This window comes from Musca domestica, unplaced genomic scaffold, assembly GCF_030504385.1.
Source record: "Musca domestica strain aabys unplaced genomic scaffold, Musca_domestica.polishedcontigs.V.1.1 112, whole genome shotgun sequence".
In the NCBI taxonomy this organism is placed as follows: domain Eukaryota; kingdom Metazoa; phylum Arthropoda; class Insecta; order Diptera; family Muscidae; genus Musca; species Musca domestica.
The window spans coordinates 1,539,065-1,561,643 of NW_026712140.1; the positions used below are offsets into that span (position 1 = coordinate 1,539,065).

Below are 22,579 nucleotides of genomic sequence, written 5' to 3' on the forward strand. Positions count from 1 at the left end.
TGAGAAAACATTCGTTGACCAGCAGTGTGTAAACAAACAAAATGATCGAGTTTACTTGCCAAAGAGGTCAGCTGAAAATGTGCACCTTCGGTTGGCCACCAGAACTCAAGAGCCTGCCATGGTTATGGTGTGGGCCGCCATAACAGCAGATGGTCGCTCTCCGCTCGTATTAAACGACCATGGTGTCAGAATAAATGCCGAATATTATAGCGAAAATATTCTGGAGGGTGTATTAAAACCTTTTTGGCCGCAGACCGTGGACATTCCAACAGGACTCTGCACCATTGTACTCAAAATCCGCCACCCAAGAATGGTTACAAAATGAGGTTCGTCGCTTCATTTCCAGCGCCTAAAATCTCCGGGAACCAATTCGTTGGACTATTGTGTCTGGAGCATTTTGGAAAGCAAGGTTGGCACTAAATAATAGCAAAGTATCGATCACCTCAAGCAAGCGCTTCGCCGGGAATGGGACAAAAAACCGCAGAGCAACATTCAAGCAGAGTGAAACGGTTTCATTGGCCGTTTGAAGGCCATAATTCGTGCCAAAGGTGACCAATTCGAACAAATCTAAACTTGTTCTAAGATTTGATGCTATTTCCGACATTATTAGCTTTCATTCATAAAATTTAAAAAAAAAATGTGTTGATGTTTTTTTAAAAGTTTTCTCCGCTATAAACGAATCGGTTATTTTTTTAAATATTTAAAGATTTTTCCCAACAATAAACTGATTTTTTTAGCAATGTCTCTCAAAGTATTTTCTGGTCTAATAAATTGCGGATTTTCTAAATATTTATTTATTGTTTCCCCAAATGAATGTATTAAAGACGTGTACATAGTTTTCGGGCCATATATAGATTTTGGATTTTAAAACATATTCGTTATAAGTCGATTTTTCAAAGACTTTCTGTCCAAACATCGTGACTTTCTAATCTGTCTTTTTCTGTATATATACAAATTGAATGCCTATTAAACATATTTTTTAAATGTTTTCCTGAGAATTCAAATGGTGGATTTTCGGGAACATTTCATAAAAAATTATTGTGGACATACATTGTTCAGTTTTAAAAATAATTTTTCAATGACCTTGTCAGCAGGTCAAAAAATCTTGGATATCTTAAAAAAAAAAAATTCAAGATTTTTTTATATACAAGTCGAATACCTTATTTTAACGAAAAAAAAGTATATTTATTAAACGTCTCATTTTTCTGTGATCGTAGGCTAAACAGTAATTACGAGTTTCAATGAAAGAATCTGAAACATTTATTAGAGCAATAAATCTGGATTATTAGCCCATTTTGTAAAAGGCTTTCAGGGTCTTGTTGTCAGATCTGTGATAATCAGAATTCTAAATTTCAAATTTAATAGATTTTTTCGTCAGAATTATCAAAGTTTTAATTTAAGTTTTTTTTTTTTTTTTTTTTGAAAAATGGCGTCTACTCACACCCCTCACTTCACTTCAAAAGTTCTAGATTGCTTCAATTATCAGCCAGTCATTATCTCGTGTAATTTTTGTATATATTGAGATATTTAAAACGAAAATCCACAAAGAACACCACCCATTATCAAAAAAAAAATATTTTCACTTCAATTGTGGTATTTATGAAAGTGCTTCGTACAACTATCATCACTGATTGATGCTTGTCAGTCAATCAGCATACCAATTACGAAACGGATGAACCGGATGATTGGCACTCTTGTGTTTCCGTCATAAAAATCAGATTTCAGCGCACCAACCCTTGTCATGCAATGCGATGGTGTGTCTTCAATTAAGAATTTGCCAAAAATTTGTCTTCAACATCAGTAGGCATGGCTTTTCTCTTTCTTTCTTTTTTTTGATATTTCAATACAAATTTCAAACGGAAACCGACAGGCAGACAAACAAACGAACGTACAGACGATTGTTTGAATTTCCTATTGTGAATCTGGTGAAAAATGTCAAATGAGCCCAACCACTGTTTTCTCCTGTATTGATTTGCAACATTTGTCAATGACAGATCGAATTTTCTGGTTTACATTGAATGCATTCTTTTGTTGCTTAGCTACCAAACAGTTGCCAGCCAGCCAGCCCAGCAGGATGTTGACAAATATCACAATAATTTACGACTTTAAATGAATGGCTTTAACGAATGTTTTCAGATATGAGGCAGTCCGTGAATAGTAAGCATAGTGAGAAATGTAAATTATATAGAAATAGAACACGTTGTATTTATAAAGGTTTTCTTAGGCTAATGGGAGGGTACTAAACATTTCGGCCCAGCAAAAGTATTTAAAAATATTTTCAAAAACAACAGTAGTAAATATTTTATACCGAGTTTTTTAAAGCGATTTATTTAAGTTATTCCCAAGGTCTATTAGACAGTCATATTTCATCCAAAGATTTTGGAAACCTAAACGTAGATTTTTCATATATATTTTTTAAGGACTATCCGAACCTATATCGTAGATTTTTTTTTTCAAAAAAATATTGTTTCTAGGACAGTCCGTGAATAGTAAGCATAGTGAGAAATGTAAATTATATAGAAATAGAACACGTTATATTTATAAAGGTTTTCTTAGGCTAATGGGAGGATACTAAACATTTCGGCCCAGCAAAAATATTTTAAAAATATTTTTGAAACAACAGTAGTAAACATTTTATACCGATTTTTTTAAACCGATTTCTTTAAGTTATTCCCAAGATCTATTAGACAGTCAGATTTCATCCAAAGATTTTGGGAACCTAAACGTAGATTTTTCATGTATATATATATTAAGGACTATCCGAACCTATATCGTTGATTTTTTTTCAACAAAATATTGTTTCTAGGACAACCCAATTTTCTAAAATAGTTTTTAAGAAGTACCGGAACAATAACCGTTCAAGGTCTTTCAGAATATTTTGCAGACAATATCAGATTCATTTAAAGAATAGATTCAATGCATATTCTTCAATACCAATCCGATATCGAGGTTTTTGGAGTATATGTTCTCAATGAGTAACGCATACAGTCTATAAATCTCTGTTTTTTGGCGAGTATGAGTTAGGTTTTCGGATATATGTATATTTTAAAGCATACGGAGTCAAATGAAAAATCTGCAACCAACTTCAGACTGCTGTCATTTCCAAGCCACTCGTCCGACAGCTGTTAAAATTATTCCAGTGATAGCTCATTATATTCTTTACAAGCGTACAAAAGCATTTTATCGAAAATTTCCCATAAAAAAGTTATTCGTGGTGGAATTCAAGCGTGGCAGTGTGATTTCTTTATATTTGAGTTGCTTCGCTTGGTCGAAAGTGGTGAACTGCCGAATTTGCTTTTCTCCGATGAGAAAACATTCGTTGTCCAGCAGTTTGTAAACAAACAAAATGATCGTGTTTACTTAGCAAAGAGGTCAGCTGAAAATGTGCACATTCGGCTTGCTACCAGAACTCAAAAGCCGGCCATGGTGATGGTGTGGGCCGCCATAACAGCCGATGGTCGCTCTCCGCTCGTATTAATCGACCGTCGCATCAGAATAAATGCCGAATATTATCGCGAAAATATTCTGGAGGGTGTATTAAAGCCTTGGGCACGCAAACATTTCGGCCGCAGATCTTGGACGTTCCAACAGGACTCAACACGATCGCACTCTGCTCGCGCCACCCAAGAATGGTTAGAAAGTGAGGTTCCTCGCTTCATTTCCAGCGCACAGTGACCACCAAAATCTTCAGATACCAATCCGTTGGACTATTGTGTCTGGAGTATTTTGGAAAGAAAGGTTGGCACTGAAGTATACTGAAGTGTTGATCACCTCAAGCAAGCGCTTTGCCGGGAATGGGCCAAAATACCGCAGAGCAACATTCAAGCAGAGTGAAACGGCCGTTTGAAAGCCATAATTCGTGCCAAAGGTGACCAATTCGAACAAATCTAAACTTATTCTAAAATTTGATGCTATTTCAGACATTTTTTGCTTTCATTCAATAAAATTTAAAAAAAAATGTAAAAATTAGGGCGTTTGACTTTGTTATAGTTTTTTTTTTATCTCACACTGTATAACGTAGATGATCTTTAAAATATTCTTGTATCTCTAGATCTGACAAAATATATTTAAAGGTCTACGATTGTGTCTCAAATGGTCCTTAAACAATTTTCTTAAAATACCGTGATAATAGCATTCTTTATAAATCCATGAATACAACTTTGACAGTCCTAGAAATAATATTCCTAATGCTTCCGTTTTTATCTCTAATAGTCCTTGTATAGGCCTTGTAAAAGTATGTTAAATATGAAGGAGTAAAGCGACGATATCTTTAAAAAAATATAGATGTAATCATATTCCTTGAAATAACTGTTTTAAAAATAAATTTAAATTTATCTCGTATAGTCCTTGAAAAATATTCCAAAATCTCGCAATTATAATATGAATTATTTGAAAAATATTTTTAATGATTTTCAGAACTGCAATTGTGAAATTTTCTCTCAGAGCTTTTATGGTTGCAAAAAATCATCAAATAAGCTCCACCACAACATGCCAATCAATTTCCAAATCATGTGAAATCCTCCATATAATAATATATATATATTTCGTCACTCCCACATATATGTACATACATGCACACACACACACACACACACATGTGGGAGTGTTTCGAATGTTTTAAAAGTCCATTTGTTACAACATCGACGTCGTCTGTGCAAAGCACAGCTACAGCTAGGTAATAAAAGGCAATCTCTTCTCTTCTGTTGCTTGCTTTTTGAACTTTCATGTGTCCTTTGAAATTTATTTCGTATTTATATGTATGAGTATGCCATGGAAACTTTGAGTGCTGTACACACATGTATCCATAGAAAAACTTCAAGCACGCTCATGGAATGATTAAATGAAGCCAACATCAGTTTATGATGACTTTTTCGATTCAAACTATAAATCAAAGTTAAGCAACAACCAACACACAAACAAAAATAAATCTTAAAACATGTATACATGAAATTTTCAAAGATCAAAAATTTTAAAAATTTTCTTTTGTACTCACAGTATATCTCCAGTGAAAGCTATGTGCTCGGTGAATCTCCTTCTCCAATGGGTGAGGCTATATTGCTATCGGATGTTGACAACGGCCGGCATATACCCAATTTCGTAAGGCCCAATGGCATGCCCTTGAGTATGGCTACCGCTTCGTCCAAGTCCAAACCCTGCAGACTGTGCTCGCCCACGCTGACCAAACGATCACCGGGAAATATGTCGTTTGTGGCCTCAGCGGAGCCACCTCTGATAAGACCTCGTATGACTATAACACTGCCATCTGGATCTAAGGGATCTTGATAGTCCAATATGGAGAAGCCGAAACCCTGTTCGGTTTTCTCAATTTCAACTATGGTCACATCTGAGCTCCATAGCGCTAGGCCCGATACATTTTCTAATGATTTTGAACGTTGCTGATCCGTTAGCGTGGCAGTGCTAGAGGTATACAAAGAACTCTCCGACTGAGCTTTGCTCATGAGATTCTGCAGGCTCTGATGGCCACCGGGCAGAAGGCTGCGCGTCTCGAAGGCCTCCGGATTTTGTGATGTATTTATGATAGAGGGTGCGGTTGGACCGCGGGCACACACCAGTTTGACATGTGAAGGCAGTTCTTTGAGTATTTTTACCACTTCGGTATGTTTGAGACCCTGCAAACGATATTCGTTAACCTGCAACAATTCATCGCCTGGTTTCAGGATGCCCTGACGGCCGACGGGTCCATCTTCCAGTATCGAACGTATATAGTGATGGGGACGTTTCTCGATGCCGCACTCAACGTCGACGGTGCCCTCAAGGCTAATTCCTAGACCTGAAAGTTTATTTATTTCGGCAACTATAATTTCACAGTCGGGAAACTCACTTTTCCATGAAACTTTCAGCGAATCCGCACTGGGACTGGAATGTTCTAGGGGGACAGGGGACTGGGACGGGGCATGTTGTGGCACGGTTATGGGCGATGATAGTTTACGTATGGGTAGATCACTAGGTGGTGTTTGTTTTGTCTTTTGTTTGTTGTCTTTGCTGCTCGGGGTGGGAGTGGGGGTAGCAACGATTTCAGCAACATTTTCTATTGTCGGTGTTCGGGAACCCAATGAACCGTTGAGTTGTTTCGTTTTTGTTTGGTTCGCATGATCCGGAGATGTTATGACACAGGCCTTGCCATTGGCCAGAGGTTGTTTGTTGTTGTCTGGCGTTGTGGGTGTTCTTGAGGAACGACTCAAATTATCTGCTGCCGCCATGGTGCCGGCAAAGCTATGCTCACTCTTGTCCAGCATGTGGGACATTTGTGAATCCACTGTTTCTCTGGAGGGTAATTCACCGTAATCCAATGCACTTGTGCCTCCAACCACTCCACCCTCCGTGGCAATGGAATCCACATCCGATTTAGGTGGCAGCCATGACAAGGTGGCTATTGAGGGCGATGGTGGCAGCGAGTATTGGGATTGGGTGTCCATGGAGGCTTTTAGTTCGGTCAGTGCCACCTGCAAATGTTCGTATTTTCGCCCTCTCAAGAAACGTTCCAACGTGAGATGGACTTCAATGTCCGTGTTGCGCAGCATTTCCACTGCCTGATGATTTGTACAGCCCGCCAAAGTTTTTCCATCGACGGCAACTATGCGATCATTGATTTGTATTTGCCCGCTCATTTCGGCAGCGCTGCCCTCAATGATGCTCTTCACAAAAATACCCGACAAATCCTCCTCTTCACAGACATAGCCGGCCACGGTGATGCCAAGGCCATAGACGTTTTTGCAAAGCTTAACATGATAGGTTTCGGTTTCCGGTGAGTCCATGTAGTTCGAGGACGTTATTGAACAACATTCATCGGGATCGTTAGATGAGGTGCCAGTTGTAGTTATACCAGCTATCACAGTCTCTATGTGGTCCATATGTAGTGGTGGTGGTGTTGATTTCGTTTTCAATGACGATTGAGAATGTATTGTGGGTGGAGGAGGTATGGGTCCCACATCTGGGGGCGAGAGAGAGCTTAGCGTCTTGCCAGCCGCTCCCGACATTGGGGGTGGTGAAACAATGGAAAATGGTATGATATCTAAATCTTTAGGGCACATGCGGGCCGCTGAGCTATTTGTCAACTCCTTGGGTATGGGTGGTAGGGGGAGGTCGGCCAATTCGGTGTCCGGTGTGGCAGGATAATAGGCACTTGCCCCCAGTGTTTCGGTGGCGGTTACACCCTCCAGCATCATAGCTGCACCTCCAACTGCCCCGCCACCGGCCACCAATGAGGCCGCTGCCAGGGCCGCCTCCGAACTTGTTGGCAAACCGGGATTATGAAATAAATGTCGAGACAATTCTTCTGGGTCGGAAAGGAGCTTAGTTGGAATAATTGGGGCATGACTAGCTAAATGTTGGAAATCGGTGGCTGTTGACTCCACCGGTCTTGCGACAATCAAACGAACCTGAGCTCCAGTCTGACGAAGAACTGTCGCCACTTGTTCCGAACTGAAACCACGTAAATTCACATCACCGATTTGCAGGACATGATCTCCGCATTGCAGGCGGCCATCACGCTCAGCCACGCCGCCGGGCGTCAGGGCTTTGATAACTACGCCAGTGCTGCGGCCACCCACCAGAATAAACCCCAAACCATTGCCATCATTGTAGAGATCAATCACTTCGACCTGGGACCATTCGGTGCTCAAAACCATATTGGCATAGAAGGGTTCCGGCGAGCCGTTATGAGCTTCGTCGTCGATATCCTCCTCAGTGTTTTCTGCGTTGTTGGCCTCCGAAAGATGATGGATTTGATGTTGTTGTAGAAATTGAGGTCGTACTGACAAATGTGTTTTATTACAGTTGTGCGGTTGCTGTTGCTGTTGGCCGTGACAATGTTTAGTGTGGGCAGGACATGTTGAAACATGACGTGTACAAATCAAAGTATTTGGGGTAGGCGTTGCTAACGATGATGTCGACGACGTTGATGATGAGGACGATGCTGTTGCCGTTGATGAGATTTTCTTGGAATCGCGGCATACAAACTCCTCCGCTTGATGTTGATGATAATGGTCGTGGCAATGATGATAGTGTTGATGTTTCTGTTGTTGCTGCTGAGGCTGCGGCAGATGATGAAAATGATGCAGCTGTTGCTGTTGCTGCGGCTGCTGCTGCGTATGTGTATGATGATGATGGGTATGATGATGAGTTGCCTGTTCCTGATGTTCCCTTTGCTGGTGGCGGTTTTGTTGTGGGCTCTGTATTTTCTGTTGATAAATTTTACGTCATATATCACCACATTCCCGACTTACTGGACAATCCTTGACATCCTTTGGATGTGTTGTTGCTCGTATTATTTGATTTCCGCTTATTTTGATTTGGGGGCGTTTAACAAACTGATTACTGTCACTAATGTCACCGTGGCTGGCAACACTTTTCAAATTGTGCCCCTTATGATTGCTATTGTTGTTGTTGTTGTTGTTATTGGTTATGTCAAATTTGTTTAAATTTTTCGTCCTGTCGTCTTCGGAATCCTCAACTTCTACTACGTCTGCTGCTGCTGTTGCCGTTGTCTTTGGCCAATATTCAACAGACATAATAATTGTTTTCGTTTCAGGGCATAAATGTGTCGTTGCTGGTCGTCTGCTGCTGTTGGTGGTTTGCCCGCTGCACACTTTTGGAGTTGATGTTTCCTAACGCTTTTAATTTGTTACGCCCTTTTTAACAAATGTTTAGCAACGGCCTGTTTCAACTTGGAAGGGGGCCAAAATGTTCTTCATTTCATTTTGCTGTCTGTTCTGCATATTAAAGACAGCCAAGGCAATACGGACGACTATGGTTGGGATGTTGGGTATTTAGAAGGGATAAAAGGAGATGGGGGACTCGTAACCGACAGGTGTTGCTTGCTACCGTGGCTGTTAGCTGCTTTTTTAACCTTTATTCGTAATAAACAAACACCAGCACGTTGTTTTGCCTTTTTCGCAATTCCTATCACATACATCAACTGCTTGTGATCCCGCTGCCTTGTTTTTTCGTTTGTTGAAATCTTTCAATGTCTGCTCACTGGGGCGATAAGGTCTTGCCCCATATTTTTCTGCATTCCGTTGTGAGAAAAAAAATGTATTTAACAAATTTTCAAGTGAGCACGTCGCCTTATGTCATTTGCCGTATTATATTCCGGGAGGGGAACGAAGGGTTTGCAGGGGATTCAACATGTTTATTACATTTCCAAAAAAAAAACATATTTCCAGTCAAGCATATTTACGCATCTAAATGAGGGGAGAAAAAGAACAAGAAGAAGAAAAAATGTTTTTTTAGAAATCACGTTTGTTGGTGGCAAGATTAAAGAAAACCGAGAAAAATGAAGGCCGTTTTGTTGGTAGTGTTTTTTTTATCTATCATTTAAGTTGTTGTTTGCTTTTATTTTAATTGACCACGTCGGTTAACCATGAAAATTGTTTAGTATTAATGAAAGTTAACAGTTGTTTTCAATTAAAAGTTGTTTGAGATAATTTCAATATTAAAATGCATAAAAAACAAACGTAAAGTTATAGTTTTTTAGGGCAAGGTACTGCAATTAAAAAATAAGTTTTAGGGACTACATTTACAGAACTTAGGATAATTTGAAATTAATATGAAATGTAAAATATGTCTTTTCTATTAATATCTTAGATGTTGTGGGATAGAATTTTCATCATTAGTAGTGAGGACTGAGGTTTGAAAATAAAGAGATTACGTGTGTCTGGTTACCCTAAAATTTGTAAAAATTAGTACAAGTTGTTACTGGAAGTCGTCTGTTAACTCGAAAGTTCTGCAAAAGAGAGCGGTTCAGAGAGAAATTTTGACAGTTCTTTCAGTGAGAGTTTGCAAATTCTTGCTGGACAAATTCCTTCTTGCAATCTCTTGCAACTCTTCTTCTTCTCATTCATCGATATTTAATCAGATGTTTTCTTTTGTTTGTTTATTTCTTTTTTGGCATTCAATTCCAAAATATTGTTTTGGAATAAGCTAAACTAATTGTTTTTGAAGAATATCTTAACAAAATGTTAAAAACATAAATATTAATATGTAATAAGGAAATAAAAGAGTATTTCCAACATTTTTAGACAAACGCCATTAGCAGCAGGTTTAAAGGATTCCGGGGAACACATCAAATCTATTTTTCTTTTATTGCTCATATTTTTTTTTATTGCCAATGTTCTTTTCATTTATAAAACTTGTAAAATTGGTGGTGCTTCCTTTATTTTAATTCTTTTAATGGAGGACAAATTGGTTTGTTTTGACAAATCAGCTGAATAGTTGCAAGCTTCTGCAGAAACACCGTCTGTTTACTTTTCGCAATTTCCTTGCAAAAGAGAATAAAACTACCTTACTCTCTCAGAAAGATGTTGCTGGACAATTCCTGCAGGAACAGTAACCAGACACACCTAATACCGTCTATTTACTTTTCGCCTTTTCCTTGCAAAAGAGAATAAAACTACCTTACTCTCTCAGAAAGAAGTTGCTGGACAATTCTTGCTGGAAAAGTGACCAAACACACCTATTGTTGTCTTCAGAAAAAAGTGAACAAAAATGTCGGCCGGGACGAAGTTGTTTTTACCCTTAAATTAATCACCCTTTGCATGATTTTCTCTATTTTAAATTAATGGAAATATAGTAAACAACATTTTTGCATGTACTTATAAACAAAAAAAACTGAACAATTATGTATTCTTTCGTACGGTATTCTCAAAATTAAAACCTCACTTTTTAAAATTTGCCCTAAATAATAGCATAAACGAATGTTGCTAATCTTTCATCGAACTTTTTATACTCTATACCACATAGCGGTAAGGGTATTATGTCTTTGTACAAGGTTACCCATATTAGACGGACCCATCTGGCAACGCCATAACTTTTGACAGAGATGTCACATCGCTTAATGACATACCGTGTTTGAAGCGTCAGTCCAAGCAGATTTTTACCATGAACCAATATACGACACGCGAGCGCTCTGAAATAGTTGAAATTTACAAGAACTCAATTGAGAAAACTCAACGTTCTTTTAAAACATTAAAAAATGTGAGAAGTACGCCTTCTAAGAACACCATTAAGCGTTTATACGAAAAATTTTCGACTGGTAAGGCTCTTTCTAATCCGAAGAGGCCACATAAAAGTCGACCAAGGCGATCAGCCGAGAATATCGCTGCCGTACGAGCCAGTGTTGAGAGGTCCCCAAGAACATCCCAAAAACGCCGTTCTCAGTTCTCAGCAGTTGCGCATGGCTCGGTCCACTTTACAACGGATTATTCGCATTGATTTGCATTTGTTTCCGTACAAAATTCAATTGACGCAAAGAATGTTGCCTGCGGACAAGCCTCGTCGATTGGAATGGGCCCAAAGGGCCCAAAGGTCCGTCGAATATGGGCAACCCTGTACATTTGTTTGTAACACGGAGAAGGAAGCGAGATAGACCCATAGTTACTTCTGAGGATCTTCATAGAATCACTTTCTGAGTCGATTTATGCATGTCAATCCGTCCGTCTGTCTGTTCATATATTTTTGTAAACAAAATACAGGTCGCATTTATTATCCGATTGTGACGAAATTTTCCAAACAATTTTTGTTTGGCCCAAGGACGAACCCTATTGAAATTGGTGAGAGTCGGTACTGATATAACTATAGCCCCAATATACAAGGTGAAATAAAAAACTACAAAAATTTTAATGAATGAGAACGAAAAATGTTGGAAATAGCTTTAATTTTAGAATAAGTTTAGACTTCAAACGGCCAATGAAACCCACGCTGTCCGAATGTTGCTCTGCGGTATTTTGGCCCATTCCCGGCGAAGCGCTTGCATGAGGTGATCAACACTTTGATATTTTTTAGTGCCGACCTTGCTTTCCAAAATACTCCAGACACAATAGTTCAACGGAGTGGTATCCGGAGATTTTGGTGGCCATTGTGCGCTGGAAATGAAGCGAGGAACCTCATTTGTAACCATTCTTGGGTGGCGCGTGCTGAGTGCGATGGTGCTGAGTCCTATTGGAATGTCCAAGGTCGGCGGTCAAACTGTTTGCGTGCCCAAAGCTTTAATACACCCTCTAGAATATTTTCGCTATAATATTCCGCATTTATCCTTATGCCACGGTCAATTAATACGAGCGGAGAGCGACCATCGGCTGTTATGGCGGCCCACACAATCACCATGGACGGCGTTTGAGTTCTGGTGGCCCACCGAAGGTGCACACTTTCAACTGACCTCTTTGACAAGTAAACACGATAATTTTGTTTGTTTACAAACTGCTGGACAACGAAAGTTTTCTCGTCGGAGAAAACCAAATTCGGCAGTGTAAGTTCTCGTTCTTGTTGGAATATCAATGGCTTTACCCCGAGCTCTTTTTTCAATATTAGCCGAATGAAATATTGCGATATGTTCAACTCACGAGCCATTTTTCGGCCACTGCGACGCGGCTTCCGATCAAGTCGCTTCTTTACTTTTATATATTCAGACGAGTGGCTTAGAAATGACAGCAGTCTGAAGTTTGTTGCAGTTTTTCCATCTCACCCTGTACAAGTTTCCTCCCATTTGATGTTTAAGTCCCTCACATTCGTAATATGCACTCCACAAGAATTTGGTATCAGATATAGCCCAGATATACCTATAGCTCCCATATATATGTTTCATCTGATTTGGTGTTAAAGTCCCTCGCATGCGTAATATGCACTCCACAATAATGATATTTAATACCGGACATAAGATACAGCTCGAAAATACATCTGCTAAATTTTTATCGAGATCGGTTCAGATTTTTGTATACCTTCGATTTACATCTTGATCCGATTATGCGGTTTTTATCCACCATATATTTAATATCAGACCAAACTGGATAGAATTTTGGTGTAGGGTGTCATATAGTCGGCCCGCCTGACTTTTGACCTTTCCTTGCTGGTTTTTATTTTACTTTTTGAGCAAAAAAACTCTAAGAAATAACAAAGCGAAATTGACAACAAAACCATTAATTTATTTGAACTGCAATAAGTATCGGATTCCAAACTTCAAAATACTTTTACTGTGCATTTGTTTATTATGCCCTCCACCATACTATTATATTTGTCATATTAATTTTGTCATTCCGTTTATAACTCCTCGAAATACTCATATCAGACCCAAAAAAGTATATATATTCTTGATCAGCGTAAAATGATTTAGCCATGTCCGTCTGTCTGTCTGTGTGTCTGTCTGTCCGTCTGTCTGTCTGTTGTATCTATCTTTCGAACAAATTGAGAAAGAAGGCTAAAATGTTGCACACATTTATATTTTCCCAGTAGGCAGGTTAAGTTCGTAAATGGGCCATGTAGGTCCAAGTTATCATATAGCCCCCATATAACGGTACCTCCCGATATTCGGTATTTTGATGCTTTTAGCGACATTATTCACCGGAATTGTTTCGAATTTGGCATTTGAAGTTCGTAATGGATACTACATCCTAAGTCAAAAAATTAACCATGTAACCACGTTTTCATATAGCCTCCATATAACGGTACCCCCGATATTCGGTATTTTGATGATTATAGCGACATTATTTAACGGAATCGTTCCAAATTTGGTATTTGAAGTTCATAATTGTTTCAAATTTCGCATGTGAAGTTCGTAATAGATACTTCATCCCATGCCAGAAAATTGTCTGTGCAGGTACACGTCTTCGTATAGCCCCCATATAACAGTACCCCCTATATTCGGTATTTTGATGATTTTAGCTACATTATAAACAGATTTTTCTTCAAGTTTCGCATTTAAATATTGTAATAACTTATGACAAAAGTTGCCTATGCAGGTCCACGTCGTCGTATAGGCATTCGGTATTTTTATTTTTTTTAACAGAATTTTTAACGGATATAATTTATTTTTTTTTTTTTTTATTGGAAATTGCCAAATTTGTGCCAAATGTTGGAGGGTATTAAAAGCTCTGCCCGGCCGAACTTACAGCTTTTTTACTTGTTGATAATTATTTTTTTAATGTAAGACATATTAGTAATACTTTCTCACACGATAAACTTAAGGCGAAATTGTGTAAATTTCCATCACAATGAAAAGAATGGTTATATCATTCGACAGAAAAAGTGGGCACGGAAAAAAAACCCGATCGATATGGCTATATGAGGCTTCAATTCAAAAATTACTTTACTGAAACATTTATATAGAAGGGATTTCTACTAAAAATTTTAAATTTGTTAACATTTAGCGTAATGGGAGTCTCATACCAATATGAGGACTTATATTGATTTTTTTAAAGAAAGTTTTATCCACATAAATATAAAAATTAAGAATAATTTAAGTACCCGTAACAAATAAACATTTATATTGGATATATTGGTATGATAACTATTACATAGACTGATAAACAGAAGGATTGACAGACGGACATGTATAAATCGACTCAGAATGTGATTCGCTTCCTTCTTCGTGTAACAAACAAATGCACAAAGACTTAATACCCTGACCACAGTGTAGTGTATGTTATAAAAAGGTTTTTAAAACATTATAGGGGGCTTTTATAAAAAAATAAAATTGAACGCGTATATGAGGATTATGCCTCAATCTACATATGCCAATTTCCAAAGTCAGAAAAGAAGATATTATGATTTAAAGAATATTTTAACGAAATGGAACGATTTTCCCAATACCTCTGAAGTTTTGGTCGGTAATCCGACAGGTATATACCTTCAGAAGTTGATAATTTATTTACGCATAACCTTATTGGTGGATGCACCATTTATATTGAACCTACATATCACACCTAATCTAATGTTAGCACAAATATTAAAAAAAAACTAGAAGAAAATCGGTTATTGATTTCCCACTTTAAGGGAGTTATTACAATTCAAAAGGGGATGAATACAACTCAAAATAATTTTTAAATGTTCGATTGCCACCTTATTATAATTGAGAAAATAGCTTTATATCTCTGTTTGATACTCCTGTAGCTGACATATGACATGTTTTTTATCAAATCGAATCAGAAAACGTTTTGCCAAGCATCTTATCCTCCTGATTATAATCCCTCAATACTCCTTTCGTCCACTGGAATAAGCCGGAATAAAAATTCCTTGAGATGAAATTGTTGTACAGTGTAAATAATTTACCCTACATTGTATAGTATAGAAAACAAAATGCTTAATCATCTTTGATGAGTTTTCTCCTTTTATATACACTGACTAAAACTTTTTGTTCGAATGTCTATGTTCCCCAAAAACAGCATAATTTTCAAAATATTGAAGCCGCCTCACATCAATTAACAACCTCACACAACATCACTTTAATTTATAAAATTCACACACCAATTTTTTTCGCTTTTGCTAAGATTCGATGAATCTTCTTTAATTTTCACTTATCACGGGGGTATTAATTTCAACGTCGCATGCTTCACCCCCACTTCGCCATCGAAGAGGTTATAAAAAATGTTTCAACATTAATTAGTTTTGTGGTAGAATGATTTTAAGGTTGTTTATTTGTCACCGGTGCGGTTGTTGTTGTTGTTGTTACTGACACCGTTACCAAACTCCCCTGCTGTGTTTACAAACAACCAAACAGCAAACAAAGGAGTGATGTGTGCAAATTTGGAGGCGTTGTCTTGGCGTCTGACTTTCCGGCACAAAGATATACACACATACCTACACATATCAGAGTGGCAAATTGTCAATGACGACGACAAGCAACTGTTGTTAATGCTGGCGTTGATATTAAGGATAATGATGGTGATGTTGCCGGTTTTATGCTGTTACTGCTGCTAACGCTGCTGCTGCTAATGTTACGGCCATGACTGTTACCATTACTGATAATGGAGTTAATAAGTATCTTGACAATTTGTTTTAATGGCATAAGTCAATGTGAATTTGCAGCAGAGTTTGGTTGTATTATTTGGTTTTCTTTTTTTTAACTTTTGTTTGAAGAAAAATGGAAATTAACAAAGTTTGTTTTTGTTGTTTTTTATGGCATCAAAGATATACTGTCAAGAACATTTACATGGAGTTCAATCTAATCAAAGGCGTAAGGTTCCCCCACATGTAGAGAGATATATAACAGAATTGTCACTTGCATACATCAACATGTGTATGTGTGTATTTATTTATGTACATTTGTACTCATCGCTTCTTTCCTTTTTATACCATCCTTCTCTTTCCATATAATGGAGGATGTGTTAAGATTGTTACTCCGGTTGTAACTTAAAGGAGAAAAGCCTTTTACGACTGCATGATATACATTTATCCGAGCTCAGATTTGCTAATTGTTACTAGCCAGAGAAACTTGCTAGCGAGCGGGAATGATTAGTTTCGTATAAAAGTCGCTATGAATGCGACAACTAACATTCCATTAATTTGTTTTATGTGGAAGTAGTCGCAAGTTACTCCTGTTTGAAAAATTACAGTCGAAGTCGGAATGCTCCAAGTTCTTAGCTTTAAGAATAAAATCAAGTGGAGCAAAATTATTTTGTTCACTGTTTTGTTTTGATGCACAAAAACAATTACATTGTCATATGTTTTGTTGATACAGATTGACGTCAATGGTTAGTGGTGTTTTTACACACTTACAAAAACTCCATGAGTAACCGGCAAGAGTAGAATATGCTCGATTTCGAGCGAATTTTATACCTTCTCGAAAATGAGAAAAGCTTGCTATCTCTTGTCGAGTTTTTCTACTCTCAGTAGTTCTCCGGCTCGAATTCAGGCGAGTTTCCTTCTGCGGCCGTTTCGACGTAGACAACTAAAATCTCGCTGATAATCATGTTGTATGATTTTGAAAGTAAGATATACCGTTCGACGTTTTGTTATAGCCCCAATATGTAGCTTCATTAGCCGATTTTTGTATTTAGAGAATTTCCTTATTTTAACAAAATTGGATATAATTTAGTATTTTGGGTTTGGAATTGAACAATAAGATCAGTAAATAAGCACCGTCCGATTGTAAATAATTTAATTCAAATCTGAAATCGGTTCATCCTGATTAAGGTATTTGAAGGTTTCGACCATATTGTATTTGGCAATAATTTAGTATTTGGGACCTAAATTCAATACGTGAACTCTTTGAAAAATCAAAACGGTACCGCCCAATTATTTTAAAGGGTTTTGACCACTTTCTGGCAGAATCACCTATTATTTGGCAATTGGAATTTTATTTGTGTGCACCAACTTCACACACAAAAGATCAAAATGGACCCACGTCTTAGAATACAGGGTGAGATAAAAAAAACTGCAACCAACTTCAGACTGCTGTCATTTCTAAGCCACTCGTCCGACAGCTGTTAAAATTATTCCAGTGACAGCTCATTATATTGTTTACAAGCGTACAAAAGCATTTTGGTGAGAATTTTTCAAAAAAAGTTTTTCGTGATGAAATTCAAGCGTGATAGTGTGATTCCTTCAATTTGACTGGAAAACCACAAGTTGCTATCGTTAGAGCACTCCAGCATTTAAATGTGAATAAATCTTTTGTGTCTCGTACCATCGCTCGTTACCGTGATAGCCCGACGTCAAAGAAGTGGACGAAAGAAAACAGCAACATCCGCAGAAATGGTTCGAAACGTAAAGAAGCGACTTGATCGAAACCCGCGTTGCAGTGGCCGAAAAATGGAGCGTGAGCCGAATATATCGCAATATTTCATTCGGCTAATATTGAAAAAAGAGCTCGGGGTAAAGCCATTGATATTCCAAAAAGTGCGAGAACTTACACCGCAACTGAAAGAAAATTAACTCAAAAGAGCTAAAGAGTTGCTTCGTTTGGCCGAAAGTGGTGAACCGAATTTGGTTTTCTTCGATGAGAAAACATTCGTTGTCCAGCAGTTTGTAAACAAACAAAATGATCGTGTTTACTTGCAAAAAGGTCAGCTGAAAATGTGCACCTTCGGTTGGCCACCAGAACTCAAGCGCCGGCCATGGTGATGGTGTGGGCCGCCATAACAGCCGATGGTCGCTCTTCGCTCGTATTAATCGTCCGGGGCATCAAAATAAATTCCGAATATTGTCGTGTATTAAAGCCTTGGCCACGCAAACATGTTGGCCGAAAACCTTGAACATTCCAACAGGACTCAACACCATCGCACTTAGCACGCGCCACCCAAGAATGATTACAAAATGAGGTTCCTTGCTTCATTTGCAGCGCACAATGGCCACCAAAATCTCCGGATACCAAACCGTTGGAATACTGTGTCTGGAGTATTTTGGAAAGCAAGATTGGTACTAAAAAATACCAAAGTTTCGATCGCCTCAAGCAAGCGCTTCCCCGGGAATGGGTCAAAATACCGTAGAGTAACATTCGAGCAACGTGTGTCGGTTTCATTGGCCGTTTGAAGGCCATAATTCGTGCCAAAGGTGACTAATTTGAACAAATCTAAACTTATTCTTAAATTTGATGCTATTTCCGACATTTTTTGCTTTCATTCAATAAAATTAAAAAATGTAAAAAGTATGGCGTTTGATTTTGTTGCAGTGTTTTATCTCACCCTGTAGACCTAGCTGATTGGTTTTCATGGTTGTTTGAAGATTTTTTGAAGTTTGAAGGGTTTAATCCCATTTTCTAAGGGAATTAGCTGTCATTTAATACGTCAATACTTAAAATATTAAATCTGCCCACATTTTGATGCCTGTCAATTTGAGGGAATTTGTAGGTTTCGGCCAGATGTGCAAAATTGTTATACTTTAGTACGTTAGCTATTTAAAAATAACAATACCATCCGAACTCCACAGTAAAAGATTGAAATCGGTCCACATTTTGAAATAGCCCAAGTTTATCGGTTCATCCCGGTTTATGGTCTATTAAAGGTTTTTGGCCTGTTTTCAAATAGAAATGGCTATGAACAAGAATTTAGGATTCTTATAGAGTGCGTCAACTTTGTGGAAAAATATCGAAATCGAAACGTATTGATATTGCCCCATATTGCAGTTCCTCTCGATTTACCTCTACCGTTTTATTTTCTCAGTGAATATTACATTAATATCGGAGAACAATGCGTGTGAAACATGTTACGACTTTTTTTTTCCTGAGTTAAGAAGCTCAGCAATCGAAAATCGTATTTCGACGTAATTTCCCCACGTTGAAGGGTATCAAAAGTTCGACGCATTCGAACTTAATGCCATTTTTACTTGTTTGCTTTATGTAGGTCGAACTCTATTGTTAATGATATGGTTTTATTGTTGCTTTTGTATTGCTGATTTTATTCCTTTGCCGTTTTTGTCCATTCTCCTCCCTGCACTGCATGGTTATGGATAAGAGCTTCTATCGCATTTTTATGTTTGGCCTAGAACTTGCACCAGCTGATCCAACAAAAGTTGTTGGTTGGCATCGATACCATACTGGCTGGCATTAATATTGATTATTGCATGGCAAAAACTTCCATGCTTCGTTGGCTTTAATCATTTGATTTTACCCGTTTTTTTTTTCTTCCTTGGCAACAGTTAAATGTTAAGCATATTTTCCACTAGAAATGTACTTATTCTGTATTTTTTGTTTCATTTCCGTTTCTTGAGTTAAATTTCCGCCACAACACAGTCAAAAAGTAATTTCTTGGAACGAACGAATAGGACAGACGACGAACGTTGTACGTACGAACAAGTCGGCATAAGTGTGTCCTTAATAGGCTACAACGAACAACGTTAGGCTGTGTATAATTCGCGTTGGCTTTAATCAATCATTTAAGTCACGCACACTTTATTGCATAGAGACACACACACACACATCCACATAGTTATATACAGGACAAGGAAGAAGTTCACACAAACACAGTCACGCACATACACGACCACGATGAACATGCGACGACGTCGACGAGGACAACAACGATGTGTAGAACGCACTTACACACATTTACACAGACTGAGTTGTGAATGACATTAATGTACAAGGAGAACAGTAGAACCGTTATATGAGCATTCGTTTACCTTTGACCCCATATCACCAAGGCACAGAAAACACTCTCTGGCTTATGGGCGACCGAAACGAATGAACGAGCATGCGACCAAACAAACGACCGACCGACCGACACACCAACCGCCCGACCAACCAAGCAACCGTATAACCGAAAGTAAATTCCTTTTAAAAGGGTGTGTGCATGCACGTATGTATGTATGCATGTATATGTCTGGCTATATGTGTGTATGCGTATAGTGATTTTTAGTTGAGCTACTAACGACTTGTTTTATTTATACTCCTCTTTACTTCTTGGCACAACCGACGTGGCCACTTTAATTAGCCCTTTTTCCAGCACTGACAGATTTCATTTACAACAACAACAACATCAACAGTAGTAGCAGCAGGGACAACAACACCAACAAACATGGCTTACATTTAGCAAATATTGATTTAACAAAATTGGCCAACTTTTTTCTCGATTCCCTTCCGTAATAGAATGGACAAAAAAAGTTTCACTCACTTTGGCTTAATTTAGAGTAAACCCATTTACGAAAATTTCTTTTTCAACACTCTATCATCTTTGATTTCTTTACACAGGCCCTTTTTTATTTAATTAAAATTTTAATTCAGATCTCTTTTGAATTTAAGCACTTTATCTCTCAAAACTTATTTTCTTTCTATTTTTTGCCTGAATTTTGAGGCTTTCTAGCCAGGCAACTTTTCAATTTACTTTAATTTCCTTTCACATTTTTGTTTGCACTTTCTTTATAAGGCAGCGGCTTTGCCTTATGTTTTTGCACTCGCGTTTTTTATATCAACTCTTTAAAACGACGCCGCGGTCCTTCTAAACGACGAAATTCATTTGTCGGCCCATTTTTGTTTCGTTTTCGACATCAATTACGCGCGCTTTAATTTACTCTTTCACTCTCGTGGCAAGCGGTTTAAGGGAAATTACACAGAAATTCAATTTTGTGTTTTAGCTGTTATTTTTTCATTCCTTTTTCAAAAATAATATTCATATTTTTTTCTTCTTCTAATATTCTCCTCTTAAAACTCAGGCTTGCCTAACGCAACAAAGTAACACCCGCACGTTACGAAGTCTCTTTACCGTTTAACAACAAATTTCGAAATTTTTTGGCATCGTTGTTTCAACTTGCATGCATAGTCGTTCGCTCTCTTACTCTCAGATGAGACATTTTAGAAGTGTAACGGTATTTTACTCACAACACAACATAACATCACACAAACATTTACACACACTGTAATTATGTTGTTGAAAGTTGTTGCTTTTCATCGCAACTTGCATTCGTACTCATTCTCTTCTCATAATTTTTTATTAGACTCTGTTGCTTTTCAGTTCCATCACTTCATAGGGCGCCGAAGCGTTTTCTGTCAAAAAAATCCCAAAACAACAACACTTCAATTTGTTTTCCCTCATTTTATTTACATGTGAAGTTGGTTGCAGTTGATTGTCGAAAGCTTTCGGGCCTATAGTAAAAGTTTGGCAAAAGCTTTTGATGATAGTAAAAGTTATGGTCACATGTTTCTTGTTTAAAAATCCCATTAGGAACATAATTCGTTATACATTAAGGGCTGATCACGGTGGAAAATATTGTCTAAGGTTATTGTAAAAGATGGTGAAGCAGCTTTCTCATTGAAATATAAAAAATTATTTGTTTATTTAACCCATTAAATTGTAAAGATTCAATGGTGCATCAAACTTTTGTTATTTGAAATAAGTTCATTGTTCATTAAAACTGTAATAATTCTGTTTAAATAAATAAGAAATAAAGGACTTTTTAAAGAAGTAGAGAATTCCTTCTGAATGGAATGTAAAAATTTCCAACGTATACGTATTTCCAAACATGAACTAAAACAAGTTGCATGGCGCGTATACCCAATTTTTTAAATTATTTTCTGTATTATGCAAGGCTGTAAACAACTTGTTGATTTAGGTATGTTTGGTTCAGTGGTTCAACTTACATTTGAACTATGGTTCGATTTTTGAAATGGTGTTTCAGGCGGCTCATACCGTGGACGTATATAGATAATAATCTGCCACAAGAGGAAGAAGCCCTTACGAACTCTAAGTAGCTAATTGTAAAGAATTCCTTTAGAAAATGTGAACCGACGTGGCTCATTTATGACATAACAAACGGACATAACAGACGGACATAACAAAATCGAGAATTTTACGCTGATCCAGATTATAAGACTTTGTAGGGTCTAACACGAGTATTTCGAGGAGTTACAAACGGAATAACAAAGTTAATATACCATAGTATGGTAGATGGTATAATAATAAAGCGTTGCTTACATAAAATCTGCAACTTACTGCAACTAAGTCAAACGTCATAATTTATATATTTTTTTTAATTTTATTGAATGATAGCAAAAAATGTCGGAAATAGCACCGAATTTTAGAATAAGTTTAGATTTGTTCGAATTGGTCACCTTTTGCACGAATTATGTCCTTCAAACGGCCAATGAAACCGTCACACGCTGCCCGAATGTTGCTCTGCGGTATTTTGGCCCATTCCCAGCGAAGCGCTTGTTTGAGGTGATCGACACGTTGCTTCCAAAATACTCCAGACACAATAGTTCAACGGATTGGTATCCGGAGATTTTGGTGGCCATTGTGCGCTGGAAATGAAGCGAGGAACCTCATTTTGTAACCATTCTTTGGTGGCGCGTGCTGAGTCCTGTTTGAATGTCCAAGGTCTGCGGACAAAATGTTTGCATGCCCAAGGCTTTAATAAC

General features: G+C 37.8%; 3 protein-coding genes across 4 annotated transcripts in view; all 3 read right to left on the bottom strand.

Moving 5' to 3' along the window:
* Positions 1-5,129, bottom strand: part of LOC101896728 (retinol dehydrogenase 13) — a 340,667-nt gene extending 335,538 nt beyond the window's left edge. Inside the window, exon 1 of the mRNA XM_059132169.1 lies at positions 4,994-5,129. The gene's annotated coding sequence lies outside the window, so the exon portion shown is untranslated. The remainder of the gene's footprint in view (positions 1-4,993) is intronic.
* LOC131807148 (patj homolog) overlaps positions 1-9,306 on the bottom strand; it is a 198,898-nt gene extending 189,592 nt beyond the window's left edge. The window contains exons 1-2 of one of the 2 annotated variants that reach the window (XM_059132167.1): positions 5,843-9,306; positions 4,994-5,791 (exon numbers count right to left, since the gene is read on the bottom strand). In XM_059132167.1, the coding sequence (XP_058988150.1) occupies positions 5,013-5,791; positions 5,843-7,649 (2,586 nt within the window). In that variant the 5' untranslated portion in view covers positions 7,650-9,306 and the 3' untranslated portion in view covers positions 4,994-5,012. Of the gene's footprint in view, positions 1-4,993 lie in introns of both variants that reach the window. The other variant, XM_059132166.1, reaches the window with a different exon arrangement.
* LOC131807144 (sex-determining region Y protein-like) lies at positions 7,705-16,517 on the bottom strand. The gene is made up of 4 exons (XM_059132160.1): positions 16,507-16,517; positions 8,247-8,394; positions 7,796-8,201; positions 7,705-7,727 (listed from the first exon to the last, which is right to left on the bottom strand). The coding sequence occupies exons 1-4, from the start codon at positions 16,515-16,517 to the stop codon at positions 7,705-7,707; spliced, it is 588 nt and encodes a 195-aa protein (XP_058988143.1).
* Positions 16,518-22,579: the final 6,062 nt, after the last annotated feature.

Bases quoted from the DNA above. Each gene is read 5' to 3' on its own strand.
- LOC131807144 (XM_059132160.1), bottom strand. The intron at 8,202-8,246 runs GTAAGTCGGGAA...ATTTATCAACAG, and splicing joins AGGATGTCAAGGATTGTCCA to AAAATACAGAGCCCACAACA. The intron at 7,728-7,795 runs GTAATAAAACAC...CATCTTTCGGAG, and splicing joins GCAACAGCAACCGCACAACT to GCCAACAACGCAGAAAACAC.